Raw genomic sequence first — 12,521 nt, 5'->3', positions numbered from 1 at the left:
TCTGACTCCTCATGACTCCATTTGGGTTTTGGGATTTTTTTGTGGTTTTTTTTTGAGTTGTTTTTTTTTTTTGACGAAGACACTAGAGTGGTTTACCATTTCCTTCTCCAGCTAATTTTACAGATTAGCAACTGAGGCAAACAGGATTAAGTGATTTAGTCACTCACCTAGTGTCTGGGACTGGATTTAAACTGAGGAAGATGAATCTTATTGACTCCAGGTCCACCACCTGGCTGCCCAAATTACCACCTGCTTATTAGGCATTTCAAACTAGATATCTTGCAGACATCTCAAACTCAACATGTCCAAAAGAGAACTCATTATCTTTTCCCCAAGACTTATCTCTCTTCTGAACTTCTCTATCTATGCTAAAAACACCAACATACTTCTAGGTTCACAACCTTGGAATCATCCATGACTCACTTTCTTTCAGCCCATATATCCAATTTCTCTTTACTCACAAGGCCACCACTCTAGCTAGCTCTATTCTGTAGTATTGTAAGAGTCTCCTGATTGGTCCCATTATCACAAGTCTCTCCTCTCTTCAATTGATTTTTCACAAAATTGCCAAAATGATGCTCCTAAAGCACAGGTCTGAAAACATCATTCCTAGCTCAATGAGCCTCTATAGTGCCATATTGCCTTTAAGATCAAATGCAAACCCCTCTATTTGGCATTTAAAGCCTTTGACAATCTTGCTCCAACGTACCCTTCCAGCCTTCTTACATACGTTACTCCTTTTCACACTATCTGCTGTTCTTCACTTAACACTAACTCAGGCCTAGAAAGCCCTCTCTCCTCAGAGTGGGGCTTTAATAGATGAAGGGTATAAGAAAAGAGAACCTAACCCTTTTCAGTAGAGACTAGGCTCCTACACAGGATTAAACCTGCTCCAAATACATGCCTTGATCCAGAGGAGAGGAGCCCTGTAGTAGAGAAGGGAATAGCAATATTTCAGCCCCTGTGGTCCCAGAAGGAGCTCTTCAAGGTTAGATTTGTTTAATGTTAATAACAAGAAAGCAATGGGCAAAAAGTTACTACACTTAATAAATATGAGGTCTTTGTATGCAAAGAACTGAAGTAGAATTAATTTACATTTCAGAGGAAAGTGAAACTCAGGTTATACTGGAAATTTCATCAACAGAGTTGGTATGAGGAGAGGGCTTCTCTTGTAAATATTTGGTCTGTAGGCACCTAGAGTTAAATGAGAAGCAAAATGGGATGAGGGTTCAGGTGGTGGTTTAGAAAGCAGTTAGCCAAAAGAGAGAGAGGAGAGGTTACCAGAAACAAAAAAAGGAGGCCAGCTAGGTGGTGCAGTGAGTAGAGCACCGGCCCTGGAGTCAGGAGGACCCGAGTTCAAATCCAGTCTCAGACACCTGACACATTTACTAGTGGTGAGACCTTGGGCAAGTCATTTAACCCCAATTGCCCTGCCTTCCCCCCTCCAAAAAAAAAAGAAACAAAAAAGGATGGTATGGTAATGGAAGGAAAAATTCCTGTAATTACTCAACCACTTCTGGGGCACCCATTTTGGATGGCCATTAATATATAGTGACAGGCTTAGGTAAATCAGAATCTGCCTCCATGCTATAGCAGTATTTAAAAACCTGCAAGCTGTGTAATTAACAAGTTATGTAATAACAAATTAACAAATTCTACTGTAATAAACTTACTCTTCAAACCATGCTCAAAATTTCATGACCAAATTCTGAATATTCAGTAGCATAACTTATTGGGAGTATCAAATAAGATGATGAATTAAACTGTTCTATAAATCCCAAAATTCACTATGATTGTTCTTGTTAAGAACAGTGGTTTTCAAACTTTTTGGTCTCAAGATCCCTTTGTACTTTGTAAAAATTATTGAGAGCCCCTATCAAAGAGATTTTGTTTATGTGAGTTATATCTATTGCTATTTACCATATTAGAAATAGAGATGTCATTGTAACATTATGAAAATAGTTTTGATATTGTGAACCCTGTGAAAGGCTTCTGGGGACCCTCAGGGATCCCTGGACCACACTATGATAACTACTGGCAAAAAGACAACGTTAGATTCTTGAAGACTGGCAGCAAAGTGAAATTTCTAGCAGTCTTTAATTACTAATGCTAGTGCCTTCTTTCTATTGATTGTCTCCAATTTATCCTGGATATATCTTGCTTATACATAGTGTTTTCATGTTGTCTCCCCCATTAGACAGTGAGCTCCTTGAGAGCAGGGACTGTTTTTGGCTTCCCTTTTACTCCCTGTGCTTAGGACATAGATGCTTAATAAATGCTTACTGGCTGACTACTAAGCTAGAAAAGTCTCATCATCGTCAGGTTTAACCACTTGGTCATTTTTTAAGCACTGTAGCTCATGAAAATTTACCAAGGCAACCCTTATTAGTGGAAAGAGCTCTCATATCAATTGAATCATGGTTCCTTGAAATACTGAAGAAATGGCATGATATGACAGCTTTGAAGACAGAGGTTGAAATCCTGACGGTTTTATGACCTATGTGACCTTGGACCAATCATTTAAATTCTCTGGATCTCAATGACCTCATCTGTAAAATGGGAGATTTCAATAAGATGGCTTCTAAGGTTTTGTTCAATTCTAAGTATTTACGTAGTTTTATTAATAATGAAATGACACTGAGAAAACACATCTTTTATAGACTGGTCATTTTGACTTGGAAAGTCTATTAATTTTAGTATTTATCCCTAAGAGAGAAATATTTTCAGTACCTTATAATGCCCATTTGACACAGCATCATATATTGGGGTGATTTGTTTCATCCCTTTGCAATTTACATCAGCTCCGCCTTTTAACAGCTCAAGGACTGTGTTATAAAATCCATCCACACTTGCCTCATGAAGCGCGGTCCAGCCTATTATACCAAAGGAAAATTAACATGTTTATACCTGGAACCTTAATAAACTTTTTTCAAGCTAACCACTGAGCTTATATTTCTCCTTTAAAAAAAGTTTGTTGTGATGTGGAAAATAAGTTTTGTAAAGGCACCTTACTAGTCGGTCCATTCAATTCTACTAAAGGTCAAATTCTGTCTTCTAGGTCTATTGTGTCTCTGACTTTAACAGAAAAAAAGTAAACCGATTATTTTCAAATATCCATTTCAGCCATTTTAATGAGGTTTGCTGAATTTTAAATACTCACAAATGAATCTACCAAATGGATTTTTAAACAAGAAAATAAAACACAAGACAACTTCACAAAGCATACAACATTGATTTGTCTATGAGTGGAATTTCTGCTAAACAACAGCTAATTATATTATGTTGTTTCTCAGCATAATTTTTTATCTTTAGGGGAAAAAAAAACCAGAAACCAAACAGGGTAATGAGGAATGAGAAGTGACAGAGTCAGCAGAATCGGGTTCTGGTCCCAGCTCTGTAATTAACTAGCCATGTGACCTTAAAAAAATGCCTTATCATCACTGGGTCTCCATGCGCTCACTGATTGAATAAAGAAATTGAACTAAAACATCTCTAAGGTTCCTTTTCCAGCTCTAACATTCTCTAATTCTATGATCTTAGGAATGATTTCTTTATGCACTACATAGTGAGAGATATGAAGAGGAGTCAACCACTAAAGTAAGTTTAAGACTTTTTATTTTCACAATGCTTTATTTCAGAATAATGAACATTTTATCTCAATTTCTAGCAAACAGCTGGACTCCTGCTGCTTCTCTGGGCTTCCTTTTGTTCAGCACCTAGAACTCAACACAATATTCCAGATTTGATCTGATTAGGACAGAGTAAACAATGCCTGTCTTAATTCAGCCTAATATCACTTTAGTTTCTTTGGATGCCATCTCACCTGTTCCTCCTTTAAAGGATTTAAAAGATTTCATCATCTGGCTTATAGTCTTCTCCACCCCAACCCTCTTATTTTGGGACTTAAATATATATGTTTGTGTCTCCTCAGGTACCCTAATTTCTCAGTTGATTACCTCCAGCTCTCACGATCTGCACCTTCACTCCACCCTGGAGATAGCCTGCTGTAGTGGATAGAATGAGACTTAATCTGATCTCACATATTTACTATATGTGCCACCCTAAGTAAGTCACTTAACCTGTCAGTGGTTTTCCCATTTGTAATATAAAGGGCTAGGATCAGTGACATACCTCTAAGGTCTCCTACAGCTCTAAATCTTTGACTATATGTAGAACAAGGCATTTTTAGCTATATTGGGAAAAAGAAGATTAAAGAAGGTATCTTCCCAACAACCCTGCTAGGTGGGTGATATTATCTCTATTGTATATATGAAGACACTGAGGAAGACAAAGGTTAACTGACTTGTCCAGCTACATGGTTAAGTGTCTGAGGTCAGATTTGAACGAAGATTTGAGCCACATTCCAGATCCAGAAATCCTAGATGAGGAGCACCAGAACATTCCAGTCTACATGAATGGAAAACCAATCTGCAGGGAAACAGCACAAGAAGGCTGAGAGAAGACTTTTAGACACTGAGAAAGGATGTTCTACATGTAAAACATAACACGAAGTCATTAAATGAGAAAATTATGATTTTCAAAAATACAAAACTATGGTTTCTCTGAAAACAGTGGCTCAGAGACAAAAAATCTGAAACCATACTAGAAATCAGGACAAACAATACTATAGAGTTAACATAATTTTGTAGCTGTGACAGAAAAAAAAATCACCTGTGGGGTTTGCGGTTGTTGTTCTTGCCCATTATTATCTAAACAAGACCTTCCTGGGGAAGCTTTTATTTGTGGAAGGTCCTTGGTCACCTTTTCCTAAGTAACTGCTTTTCAAATATGAAGTAATCAAAAAATTTTGCCCGATACACATTATAGCTTTAGAACTAAAAGGAACCTTAGAGATCATCTAGTCCAACTTTCTCATTTTATACACAGCGAAACGAGGCCCAGAAAGGCTAGGTGATTTTCCCAAAGTGACACTGTAGTAGATTCAAGATTCGAACCTATGTTCAAATTTAGGATTTGAACCTGGGAGGAGCTAGGCCATCTGACTCCAGATCCAGCTCTCTTTCCATAACACCACAAAGTACTATTTCTGGATATTCTAAACCTAGTCTCTCAAATGGAAGTAGACAATTTAGAAAACTCTCCAGAAAATTCTAAAAAAAAAGCAAAGGCTGTGATACCAATTTTCAGCTTTGCCTTGTCTGCAGAAATTCATGAAGGCTGCCTTAAGTTTTTCAACTTATATTTAATATTATACGCTATATCTCTGCTTTATCTACCGTTCACACTAGGCCATGTCACATATGATTCAACAAGAACAATGAACCATGAGGCACAGAAGTCTTCTTGGCTTGGCTTGATGGTAAAACTTACCAGCATAATCTGCCAAGTTTACATTTCCACCTAGTTTTATATATTTCTTGACAAGAGTTGAATCATCTGCCTGAGCAGCTTTATGAAGAGGTGATTCTCCATAGATGTCTCTTCGATTAATACTTGAAAGTTTTGATATGTTCCTGTGATGTTTTCCTGTAGGTAGAGGAAAAGAAAAAAAAAACACACCAAATTTCTCACAAACAAAAATAACCACTGTGCTGTTTGAATATCAGAGGACAAAAAGTGGGATGAAACAGGTAACATACACAATTACAGAACCCAGTTCAGATGGTTCTAGAATGGAGCTACCTTGTTTTTCAGTCAGAAACTTAAAAGAACCAGTTTATTCTATTTCAGTGAGTTTCTTCTGCTCTTTGAAAATATTCTTGCATGTACCTGTTATCATAATGAGGATGAGAAAAATGATGACAAAGCAAATAATTTTTAAAGTGAGCAATCCATAGTATATTGCACATATTTACAAAAATCAAGTGACTTAAGATACTTTTATGGAATTTACATATACAAGAAAATAAATGTATTTTGCTTAAAGTGTATACATTTATATAATAAATTTAAATCATTCTAGTTATTTCATGGTGCTAACAAATAAATCAAACATGCTTTGTTTAGTTTGGAAAATTCCTGTTGTTATTTTTTAATCATTTTTTCAGTCATATGCAACTCTTCATGACCCTTTTTGGGGTTTTCTTGGACTAGAGTGGTTTACCATTTCCTTCTCCAGGTCAATTTACAGATAAAGAACTGAGGCAAAAAAGGTTAAGTGACTTGCCCATGGTCACACAGCTAGTAAGTGTCTAAGGCAGGTTTGAACTCAGGAAGAAGAGTCTTTCTAACTCCAGCCCAACACTCTCTCTACCCACCTAGCTATAGCTATTTTCGGTGGCTGAATTGTACTAAAGTCTATGCATCAAGAGGAGACTGAGAATTTCTTTTCTTAAATGTTCTGTCAAAAAAAAAAGACTAAATCATTAAGATTAATTGAAAGCTATACCCCTATGTAATAACAACAAGCTATTCTACATTCTTTCATTTGTTTGGATCACGACTCATAATTTCATGCACGAAAGGAACTTTAAGTGTGGAAACTCCTCTACCAATGCAGATTAGCAACTCATTTGCAACATATTTTTACAGAGTAGCCTGGAAGCAGTGAGAGGTTAAGTGACTTGCCCATGGTCACACAGATAATACGTGTCAGAGTCAGGACTCAAATCCAGATCTTCTAGATTGCAATGCCATACTTCTATTCCTTATGTCATACTGCCTTTCATTATGCAGCAAAAGAAAATCCCTCAAAGATCTCTGAAAAAATGTAAGAGTAACTTCTAAAACATCCACTAAGAAAATAAATCTCTTTTCCTTAAGTATTGTCAACAGCTAAAATCATCATTATAATAGCAATCATTTGCATAGCACTTTGCAAATATTTTCTCATTTCACAGGCCCAGACCCTGTATATAAGGGATATATATCCCTTATATAAGGGATAAATCTGATTTCTTAAACCTAGTGGAAGGAACACTAAATGTGTTACTTCAGCTTTCCACTTTACTTTGAATGATAAAATATAGTCTTCCTATCTCCGAGGACATGAAGCCTTAACTGGACTCCTAAACTGATACTCCTAATATCCCTTAACTCAGTTCTTCAAAGTCCTACCAAGCTTCCTAAGCCTGAATCAATGAATATGGCTTTTACTTTCAGAATGGCAACTCAACTGAACAGAAAGGGTTTTTTAGATGAATTTCTCAGAGCTCACTACCAGATTTCAAATCATCCCATAAGCGCTTCTGCTGCTATTAATGGTAGCTAAGTACCACCAGACTATAAAAATCTTTATTTGATACTATCCATCAATATTCTCTGTTGCTATTTTAAAACCTAATACTGTTTACTCTGTGATTACTTAGAAATTTTCTTTTCTGAAAGAATGGTGGGGGAAGGGAGAGAGATAGGTAAAAAGAGTAGAGCATGCATGGCTTGTAACACCACAAAAGGAGGGGAAAATGTGACCTGCCACTAAATCCTGCTGTTCTTGAAAAGGGGTCTGTGACCATTCTGTTGGAAGCAGGTCATTTCGGCAAACAAATATTCAAAATGAAACTTACTGGATTTTGCAGTTCTTCTGTTCTTTCTTATCTCTTCATCACAGCTATAAGCAGATAAAACCTGTTCTTTGCTCCATTCCACAGACTTTTCATCACTGTTATTCTGAAGAGCAGAATCTTGTGTTCTAGGAAAAGGAATGTGATTTTCTAAAAATTTAATGTAACCTTTCTCTTCTTTATAAGCAACGTTGAAGTTATCACAGTAGATTTTGGTAGAAATTTCAAAGCTTAAAGGAAGTCGACTAATGTGCTTTAAGAGCAAAGCAGGAAGGAATCTCTCAGAAAGCATGAACAGTCTTCCTAACTTTCCCAGCTATATCTCTAAGCTGTCTAGTCTCTGTTCACAAAATTATAGGCATTCTTCAGTCCCGTGGACTGAGTTGGATTCATCTACCAAGGGTAGAAACTCACTCTTCTGTGTTACCATCATCCCCTAATCTTTGTTCTAAAGTTCCATTCTCAATGAAAAGAAGCCAATCTATCTGCAGTGTGGAATACAAAAAGTTCTCAGCAGGAATCTCAACACAAAGATAGAGACTGAACCTAGGATTTTACTGGTATTAGAAACTCCTTCTAATGCAGCTCAGCAGCTCCTCCGCAACTTCAACCTAAAAAGTGACCTAGATTAATCCTGGAGCGGGGTGGAGCCAAGATGGCAGATTAAAGGCCTGAGTTCTCCCAAATTCACCTCCAAAAAACATTAAGATAACAAATTCTGTAGTGACAGAACCAACAAAAGGATGGAGTAAAATGATTTTTCAGCCCAAGACAGCTAAGAGGGTCAGCAGGAAAGGTCTGTCTCACGATGGTAAGGATAGAGTTCAGGCAAGTCAGTAGCAGACCTTGAGGTGACTGAATTGGCAGTGGCTTTCCAGAGTTCTCAGCTCACAGACAGTAAGGGGGTCACAACTGGTCACAAGGAGATTACAGGGCACTCTTTGCTGGCGCTAGGAGCAGGACTTTGTTGCTTTGCCCACACATGGTTTGAAGTTGCAGTCCCAGGGTGAGGAGGGGCACTAATAGGAGTAGGGACTCTGGTTGATGTTCCAGGGCAGAAAAGAGTGCTTGTGATTGCTGACAAACAAAAGCTTGGGCCAAGAGAGAGCAGTGAACACACCTCTCCTTAGATCATACAACCTTGCAAGAACTGAGAGATTGTAGACCCCCAGAGCTAACTCAGCACATAAACCTAAAGCTTGGAACAGTGGCCCCTCCCCTAAGAGGAGAGCCTAACTTAAACATAAAGTCAAGAAATAAGCTGGAAAAAAGAGCAAACAACAACAAAAAATAACCTGACCATAGAAAGTTATTATGGTGACAGGGAAGATCAAAATACAAACTCAGAAGAAGATAATGAAATCAAAGCAGCAACATGCAAAGTCTCAAAGAAATACGTGAATTGGTCTCAGGCACTGGAAGGGTTTAAAAAGGACTTTAAAAATCAAATAAGAGAGGTAGAGGAAAAATTGGGAAAAGAAATGAGAGTGATATAAGAAAATCTTGAAAGAGTCCTTAACTTGGTAAAGGAGGCAGACACACAAAAAAAAATGAAGAAAATAACACCTTAAAAAAACAGAACAGGCCAAATGGTAAAAGCAGCACAAAAATCCACTGAAGAGAAGTACTCCCTCAAAAGCAGAATTGGTCAAATAGAAAAAAAAAAGATACAAAAATTCACTGAAGAAAAGAACTCTTTAAAAAGTAGAATTGGCCAAGAGATAAAAAAGCTCACTGAAGAAAATAATTTCTTAAAAATCAGAATTGGGCAAATGGAAACTAATGACTTTATGAGACATCAAGAAACAACAACAAAAAAAGAATGAAAAAATAGAAGAAAATGTGAAATATCTCATTGGAAAAACAACTGACCTAGAAAATAGGTCAAGGAGAGATAATTTAAGAATTATTGGACTACCTAAAAGCCATGATCAAAAGAAGAGACTAGACATCATATTTCAGGAAATTACCAAGGGAAATTAAAAGAATCTACCAATTACCTCCTGAAAGAGATCCCAAAATGAAAACTTCCAGAAATATTATGGCCAAATTCCAGAGCTCCCAGGTCAAAGAGAAACTACTGTAAGCAGACAGAAACTAACAGTTTAAGTATCATGGAGCCATAGTCAGGATAACACAAGATTTAGCAGCTTTTTCACTAAAGAATTAGAAAGCCTAAAATATATATTCCAGAGGGCAAAGGGGCTAGGATTAAAACCAAGAATCACCTACCCAACAAAATTTAGTATAATCTTTCAGGGGGAAAAATGGATATTTAATGAAATTGAGGACTATCAAGCATTCCTAATGAAAAGACTAGAGCTGAACAGAAAACCTAACTTTCAAATACAAGACTCAGAAAGTAAAAACAGAGAAAGAAAATTGCAGACCAATTTCCTTAACAATTATGGATGCAAAAATCCTAAACTAAATACTAGCTAAAAGATTACAACAATATATCATAAAGATTATACATTATGACCAAGCAGGATTTGTATCAGGACTGCAGGGCTGGTTTACATAAGGAAAACTATCAACATAATTAACTGTATCAATAAGAAAAGTAACAAAAATCATATGATAATATCAATAGATGCAGAAAAAGCATTTGATAAAGTACAACACTCATTTCTATTAAAAAAAAACACTTGAAAGTACAGGCATAAGTGGACTTTTCCTTAAATTGATAAGAAGCATTTATCTAAAACCATCAGCAAGCATTACTTATAATGGGGATAAGCTAGACGATCAGGTGTGAAACAAGGATACCCACTGTCACCAATATTACTCAATATTGTATTGGAAATCCTAGCAATAGCAATAAGAGAAGGAAAAGAAATAGGAGGAATCAGAACAGAGAATGAGATAATAAAGCTATCTCTTTTTGTAGATGATATGATGACATACTTGGAAAACCCTAAAGACTCAACTATAAAGTTAACTATATTTTACAAACAGGATCCTGCAGGAAGAGATAGCTAGAGATCCCCCATTTAAAATAATTCTAGATAGTCGAAAATACCTGGGAATATACCTACCTAAACAAACCCAATCTCTATATGAACAAAACCATAAAAAACTTTGTACACAAATAAGATCAGTTTTGAATAAATGGAAAAATATCAATTGGTCATAGTTAGGCAGGACCAATATAATAAAAATGACAAATTGACTTATATATTCAATTAAATTACCAAAAATTACCAAAAAAAATTTAATGAGCTAGAAAACATAATAACAAAATTCATTTGGAAGAAAAAAAGGTCAAGATTATCAAAGCAACTAATGGAAAGAAAATGTAAAGGAAGGATGTTTAGCAGTACCAGATCTTAAACTATATTATAAGGCAGTAATGATCAAAACTATCTAGTACTGGCTAAGAAACAAAAAGGTAGATCAGTGATAGAGTAGGCATGCAATCTACAGCAGCAAATGAATATAGATACCCTATATTTGACAAGTGTAAAGACTTAAAACTTTGGGATGAGAATTCATCATTTGGTAAAAATTGTTGGGAAAGTTGGAAAACAGTATTGCAGAAATTGGGCATAGACCAATATCTTACACTATTTATCAAGATAAGGTCAAAATGGATACATGACCTAGATATAAGGGGAGATATTACAAGGAAATATGAAGAACATGGACCATATTTCCTATCAGACTTATGGATAGGAAAACAATTTATGAACAAGCAAGAGATAGACAGCACTGAGAGATACAAAATGGATAATTTTGATTATGTTAAATTAATAAGTTTTTGTACAAATAAAACAAATGTAGTCAAGATCAGAAGGAAAGCTGAGAACTGGGGAAAAAATTTTTAGATAGTTCCTCAGATAAAGGTCTCATATGTCAAATATATAAGGAACTTAGTCAATTCTATAAAAATTCACATCATTATCCAATTGATAAATGGTCAAAGGATATGAACAGGCAGTTTTCTGGTGAAGAAATAAAAACAATTCATGGTCATAGGAAAAAATGCTCTAAATCATTATTGATTAGAAAAATGCAAATTAAAAACAATCTTGAGATGTCATTTTATACCTATCAGATTGGCTAAGATGACAGAAGGAGAAAGTGACATGTTGGAGGAGATGTGGAAAAATTGGGACCTTAATTCATTGTTGGTGGATCTGTGAGCTGATCCAGCCATTCTGGAGAGAGATCTGGAATTATGCCCAAAGAGTTATTAAACTGCCTATACCCTTTGATCCAGCAATAGCACTGTTAGGTCTGTTTCCCAAGAAGATTAGGGAAAATGGAAAAGAACCTACACATTCTAAAATATTTATAGCAGCTCTCTTTGTAGTGGCAAACAACTGCAAATTGTGCCCATCAATTGGGGAATGGCTAAACAAATTGCGGTACATGTTCATGATGGGATATTACTCTGCTATAAGAAATGATGAGCTCAATGATTTTAGAAAAACATGGAGAGACCTCCACGAAATAATGAACAGCATAATGAGCAGAACCAAGAGAACATTCTATATGGTAACAGCGGCATTGTTTTAAGAATAACTTTGAGCAACCAAGTCATTGTGTCTATTATAAATACCAAATTAATCTCAAAGATGCTATGAGGGAAGATTCTGTTTGAATCCAGAAAGGAATATTGCTGTGGTGTAGGAAATGATGATCAGGTTGATTTAGAAAAACATGGAAATACTTGGACTTACAAAGGAAGATACCATCCACCTCAAGAGAAACAGATGAGAGGAGGAAATAAGCACGGTATGGTCTTACATATAAGTGTATGACTGTATATGAGTGTGTGTATATATATACACGCACAGGTATATATATATATACATACATATATGTGTGTATGTGTTTATTGATATCTATGTTTATATACACACTTAATTTTTAGGGTGGGTGGGAGGAGAGGGAAGGGGAAAAAAAAGTAAAAAAGGCACAGCAGAGAACAAAAGAAAACCAACAAGGAAACAAAGAAAAGCTGGTCAGCTTTGAAAACAATGTATAGTTATTATATAAGTTTTTTGTGAAATAGAAATTATTTTATATTGAATCTTCTCTTATGGCCTGCTG

General features: G+C 36.0%; 1 protein-coding gene across 1 annotated transcript in view; it reads right to left on the bottom strand.

Annotated features, from left to right (window-relative positions):
- Nucleotides 1–12,521, bottom strand: part of ANKRD31 (ankyrin repeat domain 31) — a 175,817-nt gene that overhangs the window by 144,000 nt on the left and 19,296 nt on the right. Inside the window, exons 6-8 of the mRNA XM_036747141.1 lie at nt 7,467–7,591; nt 5,332–5,487; nt 2,731–2,873 (exon numbers count right to left, since the gene is read on the bottom strand). Of these exons, the coding sequence (XP_036603036.1) occupies nt 2,731–2,873; nt 5,332–5,487; nt 7,467–7,591 (424 nt within the window). The remainder of the gene's footprint in view (nt 1–2,730; nt 2,874–5,331; nt 5,488–7,466; nt 7,592–12,521) is intronic.

Source organism: Trichosurus vulpecula, chromosome 1 (genome assembly GCF_011100635.1).
Source record: "Trichosurus vulpecula isolate mTriVul1 chromosome 1, mTriVul1.pri, whole genome shotgun sequence".
Lineage (NCBI taxonomy): Eukaryota > Metazoa > Chordata > Mammalia > Diprotodontia > Phalangeridae > Trichosurus > Trichosurus vulpecula.
Note: the sequence above shows the minus strand (reverse complement) of the source record. Positions and strands in the feature narration are given on the sequence as shown.